The sequence below is a fragment of the Protomyctophum parallelum genome (assembly GCF_964188405.1).
Source record: "Protomyctophum parallelum genome assembly, chromosome: 3".
Classification (NCBI taxonomy): domain Eukaryota; kingdom Metazoa; phylum Chordata; class Actinopteri; order Myctophiformes; family Myctophidae; genus Protomyctophum; species Protomyctophum parallelum.
In genome coordinates this window covers 25,865,789-25,889,824 of record NC_139698.1, presented here as the reverse complement: position 1 = coordinate 25,889,824, position 24,036 = coordinate 25,865,789, and the positions used below count along the sequence as shown (strand labels likewise).

At 42.4% G+C, this 24,036-nt stretch overlaps 3 protein-coding genes across 4 annotated transcripts; 1 reads left to right on the top strand and 2 right to left on the bottom strand.

Moving 5' to 3' along the window:
- Positions 1-1,114: 1,114 nt before the first annotated feature.
- On the bottom strand, positions 1,115-8,692 carry foxj2 (forkhead box J2). The gene is made up of 10 exons (XM_083761718.1): positions 8,415-8,692; positions 7,761-8,105; positions 7,425-7,499; positions 7,229-7,321; positions 6,305-6,502; positions 5,094-5,547; positions 4,535-4,684; positions 3,959-4,060; positions 3,268-3,618; positions 1,115-2,698 (listed from the first exon to the last, which is right to left on the bottom strand). Exons 2-10 carry the CDS (start codon positions 8,079-8,081, stop codon positions 2,592-2,594), a joined length of 1,851 nt encoding a protein of 616 aa, XP_083617844.1. The 5' UTR covers positions 8,082-8,105; positions 8,415-8,692; the 3' UTR covers positions 1,115-2,591.
- Positions 8,693-9,520: 828 nt separating this feature from the next.
- Positions 9,521-13,009, bottom strand: isoc2 (isochorismatase domain containing 2). 2 transcript variants are annotated; one of them, XM_083761742.1, is made up of 7 exons: positions 12,929-13,009; positions 12,635-12,729; positions 12,144-12,268; positions 11,430-11,642; positions 11,035-11,105; positions 10,213-10,330; positions 9,521-9,692 (listed from the first exon to the last, which is right to left on the bottom strand). In XM_083761742.1, the coding sequence occupies exons 2-7, from the start codon at positions 12,642-12,644 to the stop codon at positions 9,627-9,629; spliced, it is 603 nt and encodes a 200-aa protein (XP_083617868.1). In that variant the 5' UTR covers positions 12,645-12,729; positions 12,929-13,009; the 3' UTR covers positions 9,521-9,626. The 2 variants fall into 2 exon arrangements, with proteins under 2 accessions (XP_083617868.1, XP_083617869.1); XM_083761743.1 differs by having other exon boundaries at positions 12,635-12,712; positions 12,929-12,977.
- A 1,214-nt stretch (positions 13,010-14,223) lies between these two features.
- Positions 14,224-18,671, top strand: atg12 (ATG12 autophagy related 12 homolog). The gene is made up of 4 exons (XM_083760362.1): positions 14,224-14,345; positions 16,669-16,805; positions 17,441-17,503; positions 18,483-18,671. The coding sequence occupies exons 1-4, from the start codon at positions 14,249-14,251 to the stop codon at positions 18,540-18,542; spliced, it is 357 nt and encodes a 118-aa protein (XP_083616488.1). The 5' UTR covers positions 14,224-14,248; the 3' UTR covers positions 18,543-18,671.
- The last annotated feature ends 5,365 nt before the right edge of the window (positions 18,672-24,036 follow it).

Below are 24,036 nucleotides of genomic sequence, written 5' to 3'. Positions count from 1 at the left end.
CATACTGACCATGATGGACATAATACTGACCATGATGCTGACATGATACTGACATACTGACCATGATAGACATGATACTGACCATGATGCTGACATGATACTGACATACTGACCATGATGGACATAATACTGACCATGATGCTGACATGATATTGACATACTGACCATGATGGACATAATACTGACCATGATGCTGACATGATATTGACCATGATAGACATAATACTGACCATGATACTGACATGATACTGACATACTGACCATGATGGACATAATACTGACCATGATGCTGACATGATATTGACATACTGACCATGATAGACATAATACTGACCATGATGCTGACATGATACTGACATACTGACCATGATGGACATAATACTGACCATGATGCTGACATGATATTGACCATGATAGACATAATACTGACCATGATACTGACATGATACTGACATACTGACCATGATGGACATAATACTGACCATGATGCTGACGTACTGACCATGATGCTGACGTACCGTACAGACATCATACTGACCATGATGCTGACATACTGACCATGATATTACAGACATACTGACCATGATGCTGACATACTGACCATGATACAGACACGATACTGACATACTGACCATGATGCTGACGTACCGTACAGACATCATACTGACCATGATACAGACATAATACTGACCATGATACAGACATAATACTGACCATGATACAGACATCATACTGACCATGATGCAGACATAATACTGACCATGATACAGACATCATACTGACACGATACTGACCATGATACAGACATCATACTGAGCATAATGCTGACATACTGACCATGATACAGACACGATACTGACCATGATACAGACATGATACTGACGTATTGTACAGACATCAGACTGACCATGATACTGACGTATTGTACAGACATCATACTGACCATGATACTCGGTTGTAAAAGAAAATTGTCTGTCACAAACTACCCCATGCACAACTAAAGCCAACGAGTCAACCCTAGTAGCCCCAGTCCTTTTTGCGCATTCCGTGTTTGATGTAAACATCAAACAAGTGACACATTCACAGAACCTCAGAGAAAGACCAAAGAACCAAACACATATTTGTACAGTTTATTGTCTCTTGCGAATGAACGAGAATGAGCATAAACAAAGAAAAATAACACTACCAAAGAACAGAACAGAGCAGATTTCTACCGAAGATGCTTAAAAACATGCTTTTAATGGAGCATTTCACCCATAACACGTGTGAACTGTACTTCACTACCCTCAGTGATTCTCCAAGAGAGATTTTTGCGTTGACAGAAATGACATACATACTGTAGCAGTAGGCAATCCCTCTTTGGGCCCAGAGCCATGTAAAGAGAGTCGTGACTGACAACTAAAGTCTGAAATGTTAGAACATCATGCAATTCAGTACAGTAGATGTACTGGCATGTTAACATGATTCCAGACATGATGATAATATACAATCTGATTCATTTAAATTTTCAAAGTGCATCTGTATTGCATATCCACCTTGTGCCTTGTGGCACAGAAGGCCTTATTAAAAGTGCATCACAAACATCTATTCTGCTCCAGCTCTACCACTGCACTGCTAGTGTTTGCTGCTAACTTCCGGGAAGTATTAAAACACTCCATGATCTGCTATTTCTGTAAAATAAAAATAAGTCAACTATTGGTGTAGCAACTGTCTTTACATGGCTGAAGCGGTGGTATTTTGTTTAGTGTCTATATTTCACCAAATGTATTGAACACAGCAGTGTCCAAAATTTGCTGACACTCAAGGCAAATGCCACAGTTAGGGCTGGGCTATATGGACAAAATTATCACATTGCTTTTGGCCAAATACCTTGACATTGTGACGATAATATCGTATTGTGATGAAAACATCACATTTATTTTTCTAAACTTTTCTTTTTAAATGTCTAAAATCATAAAATAAATTCAACATTTATGCCAAATCACAGCATTACGATACCCCAAATCCCAGACAATATATCACAATATCGACATATTGCCCAACCCTAGTGTCAGTGCTACATGGTAGTGTGTAGCTTCATTCATACTGTACTGTATGTGTGAGATTATGTGCAGAAGAAGTTATTTTCCCCATTGGTGAAATGTCCCTTCACCTCGCCCTCAAATACACAAATACCAGAAATAATACTACTACAGCATTCAGTCATACATAATGTATAATAGCCGAGCTTCAAAAGGCACAACGGCAAGGCAGCTGATGCATTGACTTTTAGTGTAACGTGGCAGTTTTCATCAAGTGTCACTGTGGTAAAATTACAGTTGAGGATTGATCCTCAGAAAACAGAAAGTTAGTTGATAAAGCGGATTGGTAGGGTCTGTGTGGCGACGGTCGACTTCTTGAATGGAACGTCCCGCATGGTTATTTCTGTATAGGACAGTGGTTCTCAAAGTCAGGTCTGGGGACCCCCAGGGAACCTTGAGGGAGTTCCAGGGGGTCCTTAGCTAAATAATTGATAGTTAGGAACCAAATGGATGCATTCTAATGAAAAGGTTTGAGAACCACTGGTGTAGGCTGGCCCCCCTCGGCCGCTGTTAGCCAATCAGTGAATCCCAGTCAAAGTCGTCCTGGATCTCCTCGCTGTTGCTGTGCAGGTGTTTGAGAGGAGGGCGTTGTCTGGGCTGCTGGGGTGGGATCCCAGCTGACACGAGAGGGGAGAGAAAATAGAAGAGGAAAGGACATTTTTGAGCAAATTGATCATTTATTTTAGGGCTGCAACTATTAATAATTATATATATATTTTTAATTAATTGAATAAGCGAGAAGCACTTTATTTTTATTTTTTTTAATACATCAACGAATTGACAAAGTCCTTTAATCGATTAGTCTAAGCATGTTTTGCCAATTATCTCAAATCTCATTTATATAGCGCCTTTATCCAAGGTGCATTACATTCACCCATTCACACACACATTCATACACTGATGTACGAAACCATGAAACCATGCAAGGCACCAACCTGCTCATCAGGAGCAATTAGCGGCGTTAAACTCACTTTGCCACTCACTTTATGCATGCGCATACCCTCTATACTATACCAATTAGCTGTTCAGCGTCTCAAGGACACTTCGGCAGTAACTCTGGGGGAGGCCGGGATCGAAATGGGAACCTTCCGGTTCCCAAGGGGCCACTCTACCTGCTGAGCCACTGCTGCCCATGGCCCACTGGGCCATGGGCCCGGGCTGAGGGTCACAGTAATGTAGGTCCTACCTGTGGTGTGTCCAGGCTGTGTTATCTGAGGCCTCTGGAGGCCGACTCCTCCCTGGGAGTACGGGTTCCTTCTGAACCCTGGGGGCTGCTGAGCTCCATTGGCGGTGGGGACGGTGGATGGGTAGGACAGCGGTGAGGGGTGCGTGAGGCTGGCCAGGGTAGGGGGAGCGGACCCAGAGGAATGGAAGCCCAGTCCCGGGAGGAGGGCCAATGGGGAGTTGTTCCCAGAGGATGGACCAATCATGCCCTTCTGAGTGAAGAAGCGGTTCAGCGAATCACACAGGGAGGTGAACACGGCCGGCTCCAGCGCCCAATCACAGACCTCGGCCTGGCGCATGCTTGCCAGCAGGTCTTGAAGCAGAAGAAATGAAAGGTTAAGAACAGTTGTAAAATGTTTACAGGCGGATAGGTGACACACATGAGCAGTGGATATTTAACTGCCTGAAAGCTACAATTTGTAATTGACCGGGGTCCCCCAGGGCTCTATACTAGCCCCCCTTATTTTAACCTTGAGTCTACAACAGAAACTAGTCGATCTACAAGCTCGCAACGCGTGCACTACTCTGCTATTTTCTCAGGATGTGAGCCCCAGAATAAGGAGGCTAGGGGTTCATGTGGTCATTAGAATGGTTTCATGTGATTTAGGAATCACACTGTCCCCATAATGACATACACTGTAACAGTGACTGACCTGGGTAACTGGACAGGTCAATGTTGGCCCAGTCCAGGTTGGTGGCAATCCGGATGCTCTCCTTCAGTGAGTCTGTGTTACTGAACCAGTCAGCTGGTAATGCTACAGGAGGGACATCAAACGTCAAGTTCAAGGATGTGCTTCATGGCTCATTTTCGTCCATTTTCATTCATACATACTCAGAATTAGATTCACTCCATTTACCACGTTTGCTGCACAGGAAAGGGACAGTACTCTATGGACTAAGCCAGGGTGGAACAGTTAATCATTAAACATAGAAATGTGTAAGAAAATAATAGATTTTAGATCATCACCGCTCAACTTTTTCTTATAGCTTGGAGCGCAGTCTGTGGGGAAAATAGCATTGCGCCGCCGTGATCGCGCCAGACCACACCTAATTTTAAGACGAACACACACATGTGCAAAATCGGCGCAAGATCATTTGGTATCTCGAAGACGCAGAACACAAGGCATGCGCGACAGATGCGCTGGGCGCTAAGCAGCATTGTGCCATCAGCCTAGTTAGAGTGAGTAAATATAGGTTATACTGTACATGTCAATAACTATGACACTCACTGTACTGAGGAAGGCGCTCTGTCTCAGTAGGGGCTGGATGTTGTGCTGGGGTACTTAGGACAGGTGGGGGGTGAGGGGACATGGGTAACAGGGTGGGGGTGTGCAGAGGGGTAATGTCATTGGTCAGTGCCCCCTGTGGAATCACATCCGCTGCAACAAAAAACAACGTTTTATGTATATCATAAATATAAATACTGTATACTACATTTATATTGCAGTATCGACCCATGTTGCAAGAAAGTTAAATGTTTTATAAGAGGAATATGGTTTCAGAGTCGGATATAGTATTGATTTGCAGAGTTGGTGATCAAATTACACCAATCAGTAATTTGATCACCAATCAGGCCGGGACTGAACCATAGGCTGATAAGACGCTGTCACTCTGTTTGTCAGGTACCAGCATGTCCCAAACTGAGCACAATGCCAAAGATTAGCATCTGACCTTTATTTCTCTAATACATTCTCACATTACATTACAAACAGGGAAGAAGAGGAAAGTAGACTCAAAGCAGACAGAATATCCTTACGCACACGACACAACACACAGGAAGGGACTTACATTGTGAGCCCCCCCTCTCTCGCATGGTCTTGAAAAAGGATTTGAAGGAGGCATACAGGTCTGGCATGTTGAGCTCATCGAAGGTGAAGCGGCTCGCGGGGTCGGTGGAGGGCTGGGACGAAACGGCCAGAGAAGCGACAGACGTGGGAAAGTTGGACTGAGGAGGAAGATGATGATGAGGAGGAGGAGGAAGAAGAGGGGAGGCGACAGTGATGGAAGGCACAGGGTGAAGGCCGGGGCCCGAGGCAGTGGAAACAAGCATGGGGAGCGAGTTGATAGGAGGGGAGAAAGTGTGGACGTACACGGGGACGGACGGAGGGGACAAAGAGGGAGAGTGGACAGAGGGCTGGGGCATGGGGTATTGAAGATGATGGGGAGGAGTCGGATTGATGGACGGATGAGCGCTGGGCATAACAGGGCCTGCGTACGGTGTGTACGGTGTGTAGGGCGATCTCTGTTGCAAGACACAAGGAAAGAAAGAATCAATGGAATTTGGCATCGACAGGGTTAACGGTGCCGGAGATTAGCTGTACACAGATGGACGGACGGACGGACACACACACACGGACGGAGTGCAAAACATACTCTCTCCCCATGCCTTCGGCCTGGTGGAGACAATAAAAAGTACATGAACCTGTGGACTTAGCGCCCTCTTAACGATATTGACGTCAGACTTGGGGTGCTCTATACAACAAGGCTAGGCATGTCCCCGTAGATCCCGTACTGAAGGTTTCCAATTATGTTGATACGGGTTCAATGGTGTAGAAGGTAATTGTAGACATGGGATACAGGTAGTTAGCATGGTTGTCATCATAGCAACAAGACAGAGCTAGCAAAACACCTTTGTTTTTAAATGCAGTTGAGTAAAATGAATGACAGATAGACAGTCCCTTCCTTCCCAGGGCTCTTACATAGCCACGACATAAAAATGAGGTGAAAGATGGTGTCTCCGCCAATTAGATTTTGTTGCTGCTGCTGCTACTAGTACATTTGCACATATGTAGAATTTGTCCCCCGCCTCCTAGGAGCAGTGGATGCCAAGTTATCATCCCACTTTCTTCCTCCTCACAATGCGTTGTCAACGTTTCACTTCACGGTTTGTAACGGACGTTTACAGACGGGTAGGACACGGCCACAAATATACACCCCAAAAAACATAAAGGACACGTTCATGAATGAACACATTAATTCGAATAGATCGGAGGGTGTACCTTGCACGGAGGAGGAGACAGGCAGACATGATGGGGGGATTGTTGTTGGAGGGCTCCATGCAGCGACAGTGCCCTAGGATAGGGGTCATACTGTGGTTGGAGGGCCCCCGGTGACACTGCCTTATGCTGGGCGTCATACTGAGATGGTGGATGTGACTGTAGGGGAGAAAGGCCTCTCTCTGCATGTGTCACTGGCACCTGATGAATCATGAAACTATTATTTAACCACCTAAAACCTATACTTTGTTGATTTGGGTTCCCCCACGGTTCTGTACTTGTTTTTCTTTTAACAAAAATTGCCAATGTACAAGCTGACAACAGGTTGTGATGCATTGTGAGACTGAAAAAGATTTTTTGCAAATCTGCACTGATCTCCTTACATGACCCCTGTAAAATCCTCAAGGCTGAAATCCGTCCCCAGGACTGAGTACTTTAAGCCCTGTGTTCTTATTACATGCCCATACTAGGGATCGTTATATGGTTCATGTGGTTAACTTAGAGTAACCGTCGTGATTTCAAACTGAACAGTTGCCAAGAGGAACAGCAGCCATATATGAACTCTGTCAAACACAGCTCTAAATTTAGGACCGCAACTAAACTAATTTCTGCTTTTCATCACAATATATAAAATTTAATTTGATTGTATTTAATTAGCAGCATCAGTTACAGTCCTAATGGCCAGCAGTGGATCTCTTCTTCACCAGAGACCCGGCCATGAGAGCAGCACTATGGCAAACGACACTCTTTTTTTCTGCTTATCTGTATTAATCATTTCGATGTTACTGTGTTAACCCATTGCAATGCACTGTGAGCTTGTAGATCTGCTATTTTCACAGAATGTTTGCCCCTGAATAGGGACGCTAGGGTTCATGTGGTTAAGTAACATTTAGGGTGAGAAATGAGTGATTGAGCTTAAAGACATACATTCTGTCCTTCCTCCGAGTCTTCTGGATAGGGACGTTTGGAAGCCCTCACTTGACTGGCCTCTTCCGGTCCATCCATTGTCCAATAGGAACCCTGCAAATACAACTACTTTTCAGCTTCATGTCATGTTATGCTTACCAGTCAGCTACTAAAATACATTTGTATATTCATGATACATTCAGCATAATATTTTCACCTTGCCGGGATCACTCTGTGGCCGAGGAACTTTACGGAAACATTTGTTGAGCGACAAGTTGTGTCGGATAGAGTTCTGTTGACATGAAGATTTAAGTTACATAAAGATGCAGCTCTCACACTGACAGACATGGATGCTAGAAAGGCGTCCAATGCCGTCCATGTCAAAGATATATATTTTTGAGAAAACAGAACAAAACAAACTTTAAGAATTTACTAGTGCACACAAAATGTCATGAACTCATTCTCTAATGACTTGAACAGCTACGCAGAAGCATGTTACTTTTCTGTAATTTTCCTATGCATAAGAAATGTTGTACAGGTGTGAAGAGCCCACCTTCCACCCACGGCCTGCTCGGCTGTAGTAGGAGAAGGTGTCGCTGATCCAGGTGTAGATGTCATTCAGGCTCAACTTCCTCTCAGGCGCAGAGGCTATGGCCATGGCGATGAGGGTGGCATAGCTGTGGGGAGGCTTCCCTTTGGAGTTTGAGGGAGACGGGGCCGGAACGGAGGGCAGGAACTCTGCTCTCTCCCTCCCTCTGTCCTTCTTCTTGTCTCGCTCCCCTCCTCCCCTCTCTTTCCCCGAACGAAGGCTGCTGACTCCCAGCTGTGGCAGCCAGTCTATGCTGGTCAAACTGGAGTCCAGTTCAGAAGACATGTTGTCCTCTCTGTGCGGGGGGGCCTAGGGGAAGTCAGAGGTGGCACCACAAGTTCAACACAAGTTCCCCCAATCTGTCAGTCTCCTTTTGTGCCTGTAATGTAACACTGACAGCCGCTCTGTTGGTGTAACCCCAGCCAGCGTTGTTTACAAGCCTGTGTGCCTCAGCCCGCAAAGAGACTTTGCGCTGCACTTGAAACATTCCATTCACAGGAGAAGACGTTAGAACAAAGTGTCAGTGTATGCGTGTCTGAATATTCAAGGTTGTGCGTAATTGCACCGCAAGGCTATGCGCTCATCGTTTCTGAGGAAGACGGGAGTCGTTGGCCTTACCTCTCTCTGCGAGTCACTCACTCCAGGCCTGAGGCCTCAATCTGTGTTAATATTTGATGTTGTCATCAGATGTTGCACGGCTGTCGTCTCCAAACTGCTCTCCTTCGTTGGTCTTTGTCCACCTTCAGATTCGTCTGCTTCCCAGTGTGTAGCACCGCCTCGGGCCTCCTACCATGCTTTCACTTTCACAAAGTTTGTTTTACTTTGGGATTAACATGAAGGAAAACTTATCGCAGGACTGCTTCCTTTTTCTCTCTCTCTCTTCCCCTCCCTCTCTCTCCCCGTCTGTCTCACTCTCCTCCCCTCCTCCCTGCCTGTCCCATAACGTCACCCACTCCTCCCCCTCTATGACATCACCCCTCACTGCCCCCGCCTATAGGGGTTGTGGACACACCCCTCTTGCTTCTGAGGGAGAAGTTCCTTAAACTCCCTCCTAGTCCTCCCTCGCTGCTGCTGGCCTGCAAACATAACCAACATAGCAGCAATGCAGAGGAACATGGTCCAGAATTTAAATATGAAACAGGTTGAAGAACAACCTGATACGAACCCACATAGAACTGTTAACTCCCTCCCTCTCAGATCCTTATCCTGACCTTATCCACACCAAACGGACACCTGCACTCAACCATATCTAAACCTAATGCCTAAACGTAACCATTTTGTTTTACTTCATGCCTAAACTTAAATCGGCAATACGTAACTTTCATCTGCTACCCATGATTCGAACCCGGGCCCCCCCATGTGGCTGAGCTAATACAACAAGCCCATTAGGGCAGATGATATATTGTCTATAGAAGAGGTAGATCACCTCCAACCATCATAGTATTAACATAATCTACCATTCAGAATTAAGGTTAAAATAAAATGGATTCACTAATAGTTATGGTATAATCTAATACATGAACAAAATCTTTAATTTTATAGCCCAGACATACCGATTCGACTTCTAATTCAGACGTTGCCCCCACTGCGATTGAAGACGCAGGGCGGTGGAGGGTCCAACCACATGAGAGAGTATACCTCACATGGCACCGTGAGTAATGATACTGCCAAGTTCAGCCATTGCCAATGAATGGTCAAATAAGAACAAGGGGCAAGACTTCAAATAGCAGCATAATTTTATTGCTCTAGTTGTACAGACAGTGTGTACTGACTTTGTGTATGGCAAATGGAATAACAGAATGGGGAGGTGGTGGTGGTCTCTCTCTCTCACTACAGCGAGCTGAAGAAGGTTGTCAGGCCCGTGTCAGGAGACGGATGAGTCAGCAGCTTCTGGATCTGTCACAGAGTTATAATACCACACATTATTAAGCATATTGCATATGCATATTATTTCGCTTTCACTTAGCAGACACCTGGCGTGATCACTTGCAACCTGGTGTCCATGTTTGGGGTCATTATACAGTAGGTGAATATTTACACATGATAAAAAAAACAAAAATTGCTAAATAGCTTTCACGATTCCTCACACGACAAAGTATCGCATACTGTAAGTGGTTAATGAACAAGCAAACTGCTGTGGCGTGTAAGCTTGCATGACTACGGCTACAAATAATTAATCATTATTTGGCAAGGTATTGTGATCTTTACTAGGAAGCATCTTTATCTACCTTTGGGTGACAGAATTACATTGTGTTACAATTTGTACCTATATACAATATTCATATAATATACAGTACATCAATATCACCAAATATGACAATATTCACATGTTCGCCCCACAAACAGAGAGGCTGGGGGTTCATTATGGTTAAGAACCAAACAGCAGTGCTAGTGCGAATAGGCCAGGTATAAGCACCTCCTTGAAGTTGGGGTGCTTGGCGTCTTGAACCAGCTGCAGCAGCACAGCCTCCGTAGTGGTGAGGAACGCTCCACTCTGCTTCAGCCTGGACAAGGCGAACAGACGGTCCGTCTGGCTGCACACATGGAAGAATGTCACGCGTTCATTATTTGAGATAATCGCAAATTAGCTTTTTGTATAATCGCTGTACGTCCACGTAATCCACATGGAAAACTGTGGAAATAGCTGATCTACAAGCTCAAAACCTGTTTTCACCATTCATATAAAGTATAAGGTTATCACATTATGTGAGTTATTTGTCATTATCTTCCCTGTGCTCCTTTTGATTACGAAGTCTAAAAGCCAAACAGAAATGTAATTTTTATTCATAACGTTCCAAAGTTCAACGACAGAAACACAATTAAATAATCACAATTATTTGAGCGACAGTTAATCAATCGTCAAGTAAAATGTCATAATCGTTACAGCCCTAATTCTATTACATGCATTTATTATTTATCTTATCTCAAGTTACAAAGCACTTTGTAACCTTGTTTTGAAATGAACTTTACAAATATAAAGTGTATCATAATTATCTACTTCCAAATCAATAGCAACCAAATAATATAATACATTTATATTTATTTGCAATAAGACTGTGCCACACTGCCACTTACTAAAAATGTATCCTTTTATTTTCAACTGAAAAACATGGTGCAACACTATCTATCTATCTATTTACTAATACAGTCTAAAAAAACGATAACCCCTGCATAATATACTAATACAATTTATACAACTTATAGTACAGAAGAAATATGAATGATTGATACAGTATACCTTCTGGAGGAGACGGCGTCAGCCACAATGTGAACCTCTATTCCCTTCTCCAGCAGGTCAAAGGTGGTGCACTGAATTAAGCACAATGGAGCAGAGGTCAGGAGGAGGGGCGTCTTGTTCCACCACTCAAACACTAACCTCAATATAAGTTAAACATTTCTGATGCTCTGTCTCCTGTGAAATAAGGTTCAACTCTCAGATCACCAGCATTATCTTCTCAGTGATTATTCTATGGATAATATTTTCGATTAATCGAATAAATCGAGACGCAACATGTCTACAAATTGACACGATAGAATTCTGTATTTCTGAATTTATTAGTTAGATTCATACTTTGTCATACAAAAAAGGTGTCATGCTAAAACAGCATATGAGACATGAGGGTGGGATCTCACCGCTATGCAGGCCTGGGCCTCTATTCCACACAGGATGGCCTGTTTGGGGTTGCCCAGGGCCGTTAGCTCCTTCTCCACGTCCTCTATCATCATGGTGAACCTGGTCTTAGCGTGGGCCTTCAGGTCCCCTGCTCCTAGCTCAGGTACCGTGGGGCCCAGGCCCTTAGGGTACTGTTCTGTTACAATGGCTGGGATGGCCAAAGCACGACTGGCCTGTAGGCGGGGAAGAAACGTTTACATGATTTAATTGATGATTGATTTAATTGATGACAATCTCTGGTCATCCAAGCAAGCAAGGGAGAAGTATGAGCATACATTTTTTAATGTTGCCGTTTCGGTTCAGTGAAAAATCGATTAAATTCAATTCAAAAGGTGCTTTATTGGCATGAGAAAACGTTTACACTTGCCAAAGCAAGTGTCAAAATATAATAAAACCGTTGAACAATATATACAGTTGGATAGGGTACAGCATTGAGTAAACAGAGCTATGTCACATTGCATCGTTATATACATGTTATATATACACATACAGAATATAAAGCTTTTTGAAACATAAAAAATATATTTAATCAAATTACAAGAAAGGAAAACTTAAATATTGTACTTTTTTGTAACTTGTAACTCAAATGTAATCTTATACTCCCGTGTGTGTGTGTGTGTGTGTGTGTGTGTGTGTGTGTGTGTGTGTGTGTGTGTGTGTGTGCTTCATCTTACCTGGAGCAACCTGGCAGCATTGCTGACGATGTTGGTGAACTGGAAGATGTTGGGTCTGAACTTCTCCTGCATGTCACATAGCAGCAGCACGGAGCCTTTAGTGGAGAGCCTGCCGATGCCAGCCACTGGAACAAACACAATCACTTCACATGAACACTGTGTCCTATCTCATTGGTGTTCCTTACAGGTAAGGCCTCGGCCTGGATTCTGTCTTCTGCCATCATAATTATTGTGGATAAGTAGCAAACGTGTTAATCAAGTATTCAGTCAATCATCAAATATTTGAGATGTTTGTTAAATAAGGCAAATAAATAGAACAGCTCAGTAAGTTTAGAAACTTTACTGTAAAGCAGCCATTAAAACCACATTTCATATCAAAATATCAATATAAATGCATTGCCCAGTACAATTAACAATATCATTTTTCGTTTTAATTAGATTTTAGATGTAATGTCTTCCCTTTACTGAACTGAAAGATCAACTGAACGTACTTGCTGTCATCTGGTGGTCTGTCTGATGAGAGGACTGAGTGCCACTTCAACTTGCAGGTGAAAGTGTATCGATCTCTACTGAACATGTGACGACCCTTGAAAACAGGTGAAAAGGTGAATGTCCTGTCACTGCTCACATGCTGTTGCAGATTGATTGACAGCTTACGTGCATGCGTTAACAAACCATCGGCGATGTCAACTAATAAACAAGACAGTCAACCTGTGTCTCAATCTGAACCTTTTGAAATGCATGCGTATTATTTATGAAAGGCTAAGCCACCACAAGTAACTGACCAAGTCTAGCAGTCCACCTCCACCGTCCACAACCTCTCACACACACACACACACACAAGTTGCTCAGTTCGACCCTCGACCACTGACGACCAGTGGCACTGGTTGGCTTCCACGGTAAACACACCCCATACATTTGTTAAACCAATCGGTAAAAACGTTTATTTGCCATAAACCAATAGTATCTCTTGTTTTCTCTACTGGTGTGCTCTAGCGCCCGCCTACTCTGAAAACCCCGTGTCCGGTGTGTGCAGCAGTGTTATTGTCCCCCGCTACCACACAAATGCACAATCGAAACCCACAGCCGCGCCAGTCAGTCGCTTAGAATAAAACATATCGGACACACCAAACAAATTATTCCAATATCTGGAAGGAAATTAGCCAGATTCATAAATTGTATCTTGGTCAGAAGCAGAACAATAACACGTGAACGGAAACGGAACATGTTTTAGGCGGGCTCTACACAGGATCTGCAACCTGAAAACGATTCCAGTCATTGTTGCCATGTCTTGCTTATTATAAGCGACTTTCAGCTTTTTTGCATCACTCTACATGACAGACCTCTTCAAACTCCACTTTCAACTTCAAGACCTTTGACCTTCAGTAGAAGATCTGGATCATCAAGCCATACGAGCCACGGTATCTGACCTTACCCCAGATACCTGCTTAGACTTAGAGCCTTCGTAGTTACCATTACCATTATGTCTCCTACACTCCCAGGTCTTGCAACCTATACCTTTACTAGCTTCATTAAGACCATCTTTCCAATTACACGTGTTAAAGGTTTCTAATCAGACACCACTGTGGTGGGTCGTTGGGTCCTAATCCTAGCATTTAAACACTTTATGTTTCTAAAGTGTAGATTGATTGATTGATTGAAATATTTATTAACAGTTTGCAGAATTTACAGTACATTTCAAGCACAAACTCAATACAAAGACTGTTAACTGTGAGTGGACGACCCAATTAAGCATTACACTTGTTTACAACAGGGTCCACATTGTTCAATTCATCAAAACATTTAGAGACATACAAATAGACATTTCTATGTAGCTAAAGAACAGAACAGGAATTCATCATAGTTGCTTATTTAGGCTTGTTTAGGTTGTTTAACTTTAAACCTGCAGCACATTTCAATGTCAAGGACCCCCACATTTTTCCAAGGACCCGGTCCCTACATCTAAAATATTTTGTGCCACCCCCGTCATAACTCACTTTAAAATAGCTGATCTACAATCAGGACTTGTTTTCATAGACCTGGTTGCTTACTTCTCTCACACAATCTGGCAACACTCCAATTCCAGCGCAGCAGCTGATGTGAAGATGTCTGACGCAGAGTCCCCGACAGAAGCACAGAAAGAGGAGCCTTCTGCCCCACAGGCTCTACCGGACGATTCCACAAGTGATGAAAAGAAAAAAAGTAAGAAACTATAAATGTTTAAAAAACGGTTGAATGCTCATTAGAATTCAGACTGTTCAGACAGATCTGTTTATGAAAACTGCTGCACTATGCTACTTCCGCATACTAGTATGACGTAGAAAGTATTGAGGGTGTTGTAGCCAATGGAATGGGGAGACATTTCTTAAACAGCCAATGAACTACCAGTAATCTATCCATACTTCCTGGAATAAGGCCCAACCCCCTTACAGTGTGGTGCCTAACGTTTACGGTTTTGTAATTTGTATGTGAAAACATGAAAGGCTAATGCTGAGTGATATTCATCCTTCTACACTTTAGTTTCTTCTTCTTGTTGTTCATCATGTGATATAAAATAAATAAGAGTAGGGTTGGATGCTTGGATTAGTTATCAGTTTGAGATTCCTGTCAACAACAGCAGCCTACGCCACAGCAGCCTACGCCTTCTGGCATGTTTCTTTTGAGTTGCAGAACTTGCAGAAGTTTAAATTAGCAGGAGAAACATTGTTAAACTTTCTTTTAAACATGCAACGATAATAAAGAAGTCAACAAGATATCATATGGATTGAGTCTGATTCCTTTATTAACCTGGTCTGGACATACAGTATGAGACAGGCACACTACACAGTCAAAATAAGAGCAGAGCACACATTAGCAACTGACTGAGTCTATTATCCAAGGCACATAAGTCTGCAGTCTAGTTTCTGATTGTGTCATAAATTAATGTACTATAAATTTAGGACTAAAATACTGGATAATGTATTTTAATAACTGGCTAAGAACAGACTGTAATCGTGTGCTTGTGTGTGCACAATTGCATATCAGACTGTTGCCTCTCGCAATTTCCAAATGCTTTCATCGTAGATGGTTCTGTTATGACTTCTCTGCATGTTGTAGTATTTATAGGTTCTGTTATGACTTCTCTTCTGCATGCTGTAGTATTTAGATGGTTCTGTTATGACTTCTCCTCTGCATGCTGTAGTGTTTAGATGGTTCTGTGAATCTGTTATGACTTCTCCTCTGCATGTTGTAGTATTTAGATGGTTCTGTTATGACTTCTCCTCTGCATGCTGTAGTGTTTAGAAAGATGGTTCTGTTATGACTGCATGCTGTAGTGTTTAGATGGTTCTGTTATGACCGCATGCTGTAGTATTTAGATGGTTCTGTTATGACTTCTCCCCTGGATGCTGTAGTATTTAGATGGTTCTGTTATGACTTCTCCTCTGGATGCTGTAGTGTTTAGATGGTTCTGTTATGACTTCTCCTCTGCATGTTGTAGTATTTAGATGGTTCTGTTATGACTTCTCCTCTGCATGTTGTAGTATTTAGATGGTTCTGTTATGACTTCTCCTCTGGATGCTGTAGTGTTTAGATGGTTCTGTTATGACTTCTCCTCTGCATGTTGTAGTATTTAGATGGTTCTGTTATGACTTCTCCTCTGCATGTTGTAGTATGTAGATGGTTCTGTTATGACTTCTCCTCTGCATGTTGTAGTATTTAGATGGTTTGTTATGACTTCTCCTCTGCATGCTGTAGTATTTAGATGGTTCTGTTATGACTGCATGCTGTAGTATTTAGATGGTTCTGTTATGACTGCATGCTGTAGTGTTTAGATGGTTCTGTTATGACTTCTCCTCTGCATGTTGTAGTGTTTAGATGGTTCTGTTATGACTGCATGTGGTAGTATTTAGATGGTTCTGTTATGACTGCATGTTGTAGTATTTAGATGGTTCTGTTATGACTTCTCCTCTGCATGCTGTAGTGTTTAGATGGTTCTGTTATGACTTCTCCTCTGCATGTTGTAGTATTTAGAGGGTTCTGTTATGACTTCTCCTCTGCATGCTGTAGTATTTAGAGGGTTCTGTTATGACTTCTCCTCTGCATGCTGTAGTATTTAGATGGTTCTGTTATGACTTCTCCTCTGGATGCTGTAGTGTTTAGATGGTTCTGTTAAGACTTCTCCTCTGGATGCTGTAGTATTTAGACGTACAGTCTGGAGCAACGGAAGAGCTGTCATGAGTAAACTTTAAAGTGGAGCCTGCTCGCCACTTCCATTTCGTCTTCACAGTCGTGCACATTCATCCTAATATAAATATAAATAATCTAAGCATATATAGCTTGTTGCTTAGCAGAAAAGGAAATAAATAAGCTCTAAAGATATTTTAAAATATATTTTTGTGAACGGAAATGGCAACTTCCTTACACGGATTTCGAGAGCTGTAGTTCCAGACTATATAGCATTCGGCTTTCGGAGATTGTGGAATAGTTGTCTGGCTACACGAAACTAACAATTGCACGTGATACACTTGTCTTCCTGTCTCTTCAGTTGACGTGCTGTTGAAGGCGGTGGGAGACACTCCCATCATGAAGACCAAGAAATGGTCCGTGGAGAGGGGGAGGACAGTTCAGTCTCTGTCCCAGTTCATCGCTCGCTTCCTCAAACTGGATGCCAGCGAGCAACTGGTGAGGACTCGGTTCAGACCTGAATCCCTACTGAACAATGATGTTGTTGCCGTCAGGCAGAATCCTCTTTATTTTAAGTTAGCATCGAAGTGTCCTTTGACTCCACACTGAAACCCCCCCCTGATGAGCAGGTTGGTGCCTTGAATGGTTTCCTCTGCCATGTGTCAGTGAATAACATTGACGGTGATGCACTTCCACGGAACAGTGCACAAAGGTTAGTGCACTGTTCCGTGGAAGAGAATACAAAATCTTCACTTTCCTACATTACTAAATGCATGGTCAGGGACCACATGAAATACCTTCACGGACCACCAGTGGTCCACGGACCAACTGTTGAAAACCCCTTACGGCTTACGTGATCATACAGCATCACAAAAACAGGTCTGCAAGCTCGAAATGTTTTGAGCTTGTTGTATTTTTCAATTTGAAACCAGAAAAGTAACTGTTTTAGACATGAGGTTTCTACCCGACAGGAGATTTTCTTTGATTTCTTGATGGGTATTGCTTTCACAAATCACAAGACACCATACTGTACAAAGAAAAATAATGGTTCCTGAACAAACTCCAGAATGAATCACACAAAAGTAGTACATTCTATTCTATTCAGAATCACATAGTCTCTTCCTCTCTTTCAGTTTATTTATGTGAACCAGTCCTTCTCTCCCTCACCTGATCAAGAAGTTGGCGTTCTTTTTGAAGTGAGTATGTCAACTTTGTCCTGAACTAAGGTGAAATCCAGGTATACTTAATGAACTGGTTAGTGTGTCTACATAAAAATAATTTGAGCAATTACTATAAACTTTTATGACTATATAAAATACCTGATGATAATGTTTCAAGGGGAGGGGAATCAAGGCAATGAGGCTCTGATTGGGCTGAAACACTAGGTGCTCCCATACTGTGTGTCATAGGCTCAATTGTCATATTCAGTAGATCCCATGATCTTTTGAGGCCAGATGTAATTTCCTGGGGTCTAGTAGGACTATAGTAAATAATAATAAATAAATCGCTATAACCTTTTGTAAAAATAAATACATATTTAGCCCCATTATCGAATGCTCCCGCCCCTCTGTCAAAAATAGCTAAAATCGCTAAAACGAAAGAAAGCAGCAAATGAAAAAACACTCTTCTTACTTTCTCTAATACCAACAACATGAACCTTGGTTGAAAATAACTAAAGTTGTCCTTTAAGCAACTGATTAATGTGCTCATCTGACCATATTTCAATGAGGGCTTCGGTCTCCTTATTTGACCACGTCTATCCACGGTAACGGGACATCTTTGCGCTGTGTAAAATATGGCTTCTCCGTCGCCACCTCAATATGGAGAGTGGAGAAATGTGTGAATAAGATACAGAAAGTTTATTTTCTGTATCCCCAAGTTTGTGTTTACCATACAGTACTTTAGGGCAGTCTTGTGGATAGTTGGCCAGCAGATGGCAGGATAAGGGAGCAGCTCCATTTGAAACTAATTTCTTGCTCAAAGAAAGCTCCAGGGACCACACTGACTGGCTAAACTAAACCACTGTCGTCCATCTGTGGTACTGAAGTTAAATACTACATAGCCATTTTATGTCGAATACTGAAGACTGATCACTTTTTCTCAGTTTAGGTTAGGGATTCAGCAGGCCTTACTGATAAAATAACTGATATCCTTCTCTCCTTGTCTTTCTTGCAGTGTTTTGGCAGCGATGGCAAACTGATTCTACATTATTGTAAATCTCAAGCCTGGGGTTGACTATTATTTTGACCATTCCTGTGCTCCCTATACTGTACCTCCCTCTTTTCTTAACTTCATCCACACGCCTTTGTTATTTTCCTTCAGGTTTTTTTGTATGTACATAATGATGTAAATAAATAGTTGTGACTACATAAACCTTGACTCTGTAGCCTACATATGCTGTGGAGTGAACATTTAAACTTAACTCAGTTGACGGCGGATTTGTGTTTGCACAGTGCCGGCGGAGTGTTGATTAGTAGAGGTGACACGCCATGTTGAAGTCTCATTAATGACAATAACTTGGCTGTTTTGGGCATGTCGTATAGGGAAAAAAGTTGAAAACCTTTCCAAAAATGTACAAAAATAGCATCACAGTGCGACATATTGTGCATCAGCTATTTTTATCGTATGACGTAGTATATACTGTAGGGCTTAAGAGTCGTTAATGACATGAAGCCCTGCACACTGGGGGTAAAGTTTGAGTGATGGACATAGGATGAGGGGTGAGGTAGAATGGATGGAAAAATAAGAATCCAATGCACAAGATGTGTTTACTGTTTAGTTATAATGTGCAATAATAAATACATTTTAAGTCATTGGTTAAATATTTGCAATAGCATTTTTATATTAAATGTAATACATTTTAGAGATCATCTAGAAAAGCTGGGGAGACAGAATATTAAAGTTTTACAGAGAAAACACTCACTTTGACCAATCCTGAAAGAGAGAAGGCTGAATTGATAGGGCACCTGAGGAGGGTCTGTTATATTATAGACCATACTAATTACAATTCAAATGGCAAGAAGATACATTTCAATAGCATAGATAGAACCCATATTTTGTACGGAGTCAACAAGAATTACATTTGCAGTAACACTGAAGGACACAGGTAGAGAGAAATGGGTTTGAAAAGAAGGTATGCAAACTTTAAACTCTACCAGCTGTCACAGGAAAACTCTTAAATCAAGTTAGGGGCAAGGGTGTTGAGGGTTGATATCCAGTAGGATTCTCTCTTCAGCAGTGCTTTGTCATGATCACCCCCTCTTCTGTTGGCAGGGACCTTTTCCATGCCTATATAACGGAGAGCAGAGATATGATGGCCAGCCTCCATAAGAGAAGAAAGAGTTTTACATTTAATGGCTCACTAATACGGGTCTTTAGGGCACGTACGGTTTTGCCCATGGTTTTGCCCACATAACTAGGACAATAGATTATATATATCACCCCTTGTGTAGTACATGTGATAATACTTTTAAAGTGCGCTGAGACACTACTTTATATTATTGCACATTATACTGTAGCTGAACAGTAAACGCATCTTGTGCAATGAATGTTAACATTCTGGTTATATTCGGCATTATGCATGGTTGCCTGCGTCAATATGGCTTCCCAATCACAATGATTGTTTTTTCCTGATGACGACCACACCCCCTATGGAGTCCACCTGTTGTTGCTCCCCTATAAGTGTGTGTTTGTCCTCTGTCCGCTGGTTTATTCCCTGAAGAAGACCTAGGTCGAAACGTTTGATTCTTGTCAATAAATATACAGCATTGTGGCTACGAGTGTGTGGCCTTTTTCTTATTTTTCCTTTTTTACTGCCTTAGGCCAGCACCTCACCAACACTGGTGTGCGGCTGCGCCCTGTCCTGTTTTGTCTACCAGAAACTTAAGGATGAACAGGGACACTGGTCAGTGGTGGAGAGAGAGAGAGAGAGAGAGAGAGAGAGAGAGAGAGGAACTACAGTAACAGATGGAGTTACAGTAGGAGGATTACATGAGTCAGGATGGTGTGTAACGTGCCATGAATTCCCAGGAAAGACGGAAAGGAAATGGGAGTGAAATGGTATATGCAGGCAGTCACTCAAATCCAAGCCCTGCAATTCAATTCCATCCGACCCTGGGGGGGATAAAGAGAAGGGGCTGCCATGAGAGGAAGGAGTCACGGATGCTCACTCCGATGGTGGGAGGTGAGTGACCAGAGAGGGGAGGGCAGTGAGGGAAAAAGCCCCAGAGCTCAAGATGGAGTATTAAATAAGACTTTCCTACAAGTGAAGTGGTTTAGGATTAAAGGGTCTTGATCAGCCATAGAAGTCTTCAAAAAAACCACCGAAGTACAGAATGGGAAGGAATGGTGAGACAGTCTTTGTTTTATCAGTTAATGATAGATTATTTACTACTGTATTAATTAAGCACTATATTTGTATACTGGAAGATGATTTGGAGTGTCTTTAAAACAATTGGGGAGAGTTTGAGACATTTTGAGCATGTAATTGGTTCTCTTTTACAGTAATGGAGGTAATTGAAACAGTTTATTGCCGTATAGATGACTTTTTAATCACTTAGTTTACATTTTGTCCTATGATCATCAGAAAAAAAAGTGTTTTGGTAATTAAGACATGCCTAAAGTAGGGTCACCAGGGTCACAGTGGTTAAGGACAAACATGCAGCTGGAGCAACATAAAAGAGCATATACTTCTTATTCGGCCCAGGTTTCTGCTTCTGTGGAAATGGATTGTTTTAATCCTTTAAAAGTTTAATTTTCAGTGACATAACACACTGTGTCTTCTCCGAGAGCCTGCTTCAATAATACTATTATTTCAGAAGTATAGGTAGAACGTCTCAGCTCACAAAATGTTGTCCTGCCTTGGCCAAGTTTACTTAACTGTGTATTTGATCCAAAGGCGAAACACATTCTCAGAAACAGGGGAATTAATTGAAAGGCTTTGGTCTGAATTAAAAAGTGTCGATGGGAGTTATACTGTATTAACAGAAGTATGATTTTTTTTTTAATGTATTCACAACATTATTGTTGCATCACAGGTTTACAGGTGTATGGAAGTACAGTAGGTGAAATACTTTTTCTTTCACGCACGAAAATAAATTGTGCTGTGAGGAAAGAAATATTCATAACAGACAATCGAGCTACCATACGTTTTCCAAAGCAGCCATTGTTCAGTGTGTGTGTGTGTGTACGTACTTTGTTGCTAGAATAAACACTGGTGTTGTGTGTGTGTGTGTGTGTGCATGCAGTATTTTGTGGAGCTGTACACTGTCATACACCAAAATATACTGTAAATTAGGCTTTAACATAATGATTTATTGTATCGCATACATCCTCATCCTATGGAGAGAGTGAGATATCAAGCATTTGTTTCACACCCAAATGCACCTAAAACAGTAGCCCCGCTCGGAACCCTACGTACAGTTTGTTTACACGTAAAGTGTAGTGTAAACAAACTGTACGTAGGGATCCGACCGGGGCTACTAAAACAGATGAATGCAGATTTACAGGGATTACTAGCATAGCTACATTTAATGTAAATCCTGGGTTTATCCATAATTTCATCAAAAAAGTAATCCCTTGTTTCCTCCTTCCTTCCATCTTGCCTTCGACTTAAAGAGTTGGAGTAGAAGTGGTGGATATATACATGAGAGATGATTTACTGCTCTCAGGAAGATGACCTCATGATCCTACTCTCAGGGGTATGTAATGTATTGACTGTGCCAGTGTTTCTCACACCAGGGTCCCCCTTAGGGTGGTGCCAAAGATATTATGACCATTTCTAATGTCTGTACTTGTTAAGGCCATGCATGTTGTTACATATACATTACATTACATTACATTGCGACTCCCACAATAGCCATGGTTCACATGACGCATGTGTCATGTTTCAGGGTTACTCCAACTGTTATGTGAAGTACCTGTGAAGTAGGATTTCAACTTTTGTTCGATACAGGATAAGGCATCTTACTTATTGATAATACTGGAAAAATACAATGACAGGCTAATTTGGAAATAATAAAAAGTTATGATAAATAGAATCCGATGTCGTTCAGATGTGGTTGTCCATGCAGAACCGCAGATCCATCTGATATGCCCTTACAGTATATACAGTAGGCATGGAGATCCAGTTCTCCAGAACCGCACGTGGAGTATGCTGATGTCATAGACTGACCTAGACTCCATATTTGGGCATGCCTGACACAGTATTCCATAGTACAGGTAACAGGTTGAGATGGACATGCATTTCCCACTTGCATCTCACCTTGTTGAAACCGGTCTTGTTGAAATCAATGCAGCAACTTTGATTTGAATTGTAGTCAATTTGCAAGCCAATCAGGATCAAAAATAAAAACAACTCCAAGCAAGAATAGAAGTACAAGTAAGACGCGCAAACGCGGGAAGCGAGCGCAGCTCGTAAATTGCAATAACAACAATTAGAATAAATGTCGTACTTTCTTTTCTCTTTTTAGTTAGTAATTTTTTTAAGTTTTCTACTGTGTGTGTGTGTGTGTGTGTGTGTGTGTGTGTGTGTGTGTGTGTGTGTGTGTGTGTGTGTGTGTGTGTGTGTGTGTGTGTGTGTGTGTGTGTGTGTGTGTGTGTGTGTGTGTGTGTGTGTGTGTGTGTGTGTGTGTGTGTGTGTGTGTGTGTGTGTGTGTGTGTGTGTGTGTGTGTGTGTGTGTGTGTGTGTGCTACAGCTGCGCCCTCTGGTGGCGGGCGGGTGGTGTCACAGCGGGACAGACAGACACACACACACAGACAGACAGACATGATCTGCAGGGTCTCATAGTTAGTGCTCATTGCATTCGCAATAAAGCATTGCAGATAGGTAGTGCTGTCGCCTCACAGCTAGAAGGTCCTGGGTTCGATTCCCGCTCGGGGCGCTGTGGGTGCTGGCGGCGTGTTTCCTCCTCCGCTTCATCAGTGCCCATACCCGAAGGCGGGGTTGGCGAAAGGGCCTTTCTGTGTGGAGTTTGCATGTTCTCCCCGTGTCCCCTAGGGTAGGTACCCTCACAAAAACATGCAGTAATCCTGGTCTCTAAACTGCCTCCCCCTGGCCAGCCGGGACGCCTGATGGAGGGGAAAGGAACTGGTTGGAATAACGTGTTCCTTCCATGCGCTACGTCCAACCAGGGAAACTCCCCCCTGTCAGGTGTAAAGGAGCAACTTGGACACTCAAGCATGAAGGAAGCATGAGTTAAGTCCGTTGCTCTCCCTAGGTTGGCGGAGGGTGTGTAGAGCCCAGGATCACATCACAGGAGATTGACACAGGGGTGAAAAATGGGTTACAAAATCGTGGGACATAAAATATAAATTAAAAATAAATAAAATAAAGCATTGCAGAATTGACATTCTCAATTAAAGTAAAAGTACTTCAAATTTGTACTTGTACAGTATTTGAGTCAATGTACTTGGTTTATTATTATTTGGTCTGATCAGACTCGTCTAAATCCACAACAGTTTTGTTCACTTCCCTGCTCCCATCTGTTTGTTTGCCACATATATCAACTAATAATCTTCTCTTTCCTCCTCTTCTCTTTTAATCTCTCACGAGGCCTCTGTCCACTGTTCTTGTGATCTTCTCTCCTGTGCTGTTACATCACCACCATCTCCCAATTATTATATCATCTCCAAAACATCTGCCCTCTCCTTGCCATCCAATCTGATCATGTTAGCACTGGGCAGTAAAGCTGTGATCACATTGCATAATACATCTCTGTTAGTTTCCACA

What these genes read in the sequence shown, in the direction of transcription:
- isoc2 (XM_083761742.1), bottom strand. An exon ending in GACGCCGTCTCCTCCAGAAG is followed by an intron (nt 10,331 to 11,034) that starts GTATACTGTATC and finishes CCATGTGTGCAG; the next exon opens with CCAGACGGACCGTCTGTTCG. An exon ending in AGCACCCCAACTTCAAGGAG is followed by an intron (nt 9,693 to 10,212) that starts GTGCTTATACCT and finishes ACTCTGTGACAG; the next exon opens with ATCCAGAAGCTGCTGACTCA.
- foxj2 (XM_083761718.1), bottom strand. Translation starts at nt 8,081, where the DNA reads ATGTCTTCTGAACTGGACTCCAGTTTGACCAGCATAGACTGGCTGCCA. An exon ending in ACTCGGAGGAAGGACAGAAT is followed by an intron (nt 6,503 to 7,228) that starts GTATGTCTTTAA and finishes ATGATTCATCAG; the next exon opens with GTGCCAGTGACACATGCAGA. An exon ending in TGTCTCCTCCTCCGTGCAAG is followed by an intron (nt 5,548 to 6,304) that starts GTACACCCTCCG and finishes GTCTTGCAACAG; the next exon opens with AGATCGCCCTACACACCGTA.
- atg12 (XM_083760362.1), top strand. Translation starts at nt 14,249, where the DNA reads ATGTCTGACGCAGAGTCCCCGACAGAAGCACAGAAAGAGGAGCCTTCT. An exon ending in AAGTGATGAAAAGAAAAAAA is followed by an intron (nt 14,346 to 16,668) that starts GTAAGAAACTAT and finishes CTGTCTCTTCAG; the next exon opens with TTGACGTGCTGTTGAAGGCG. An exon ending in AAGTTGGCGTTCTTTTTGAA is followed by an intron (nt 17,504 to 18,482) that starts GTGAGTATGTCA and finishes TCTTTCTTGCAG; the next exon opens with TGTTTTGGCAGCGATGGCAA.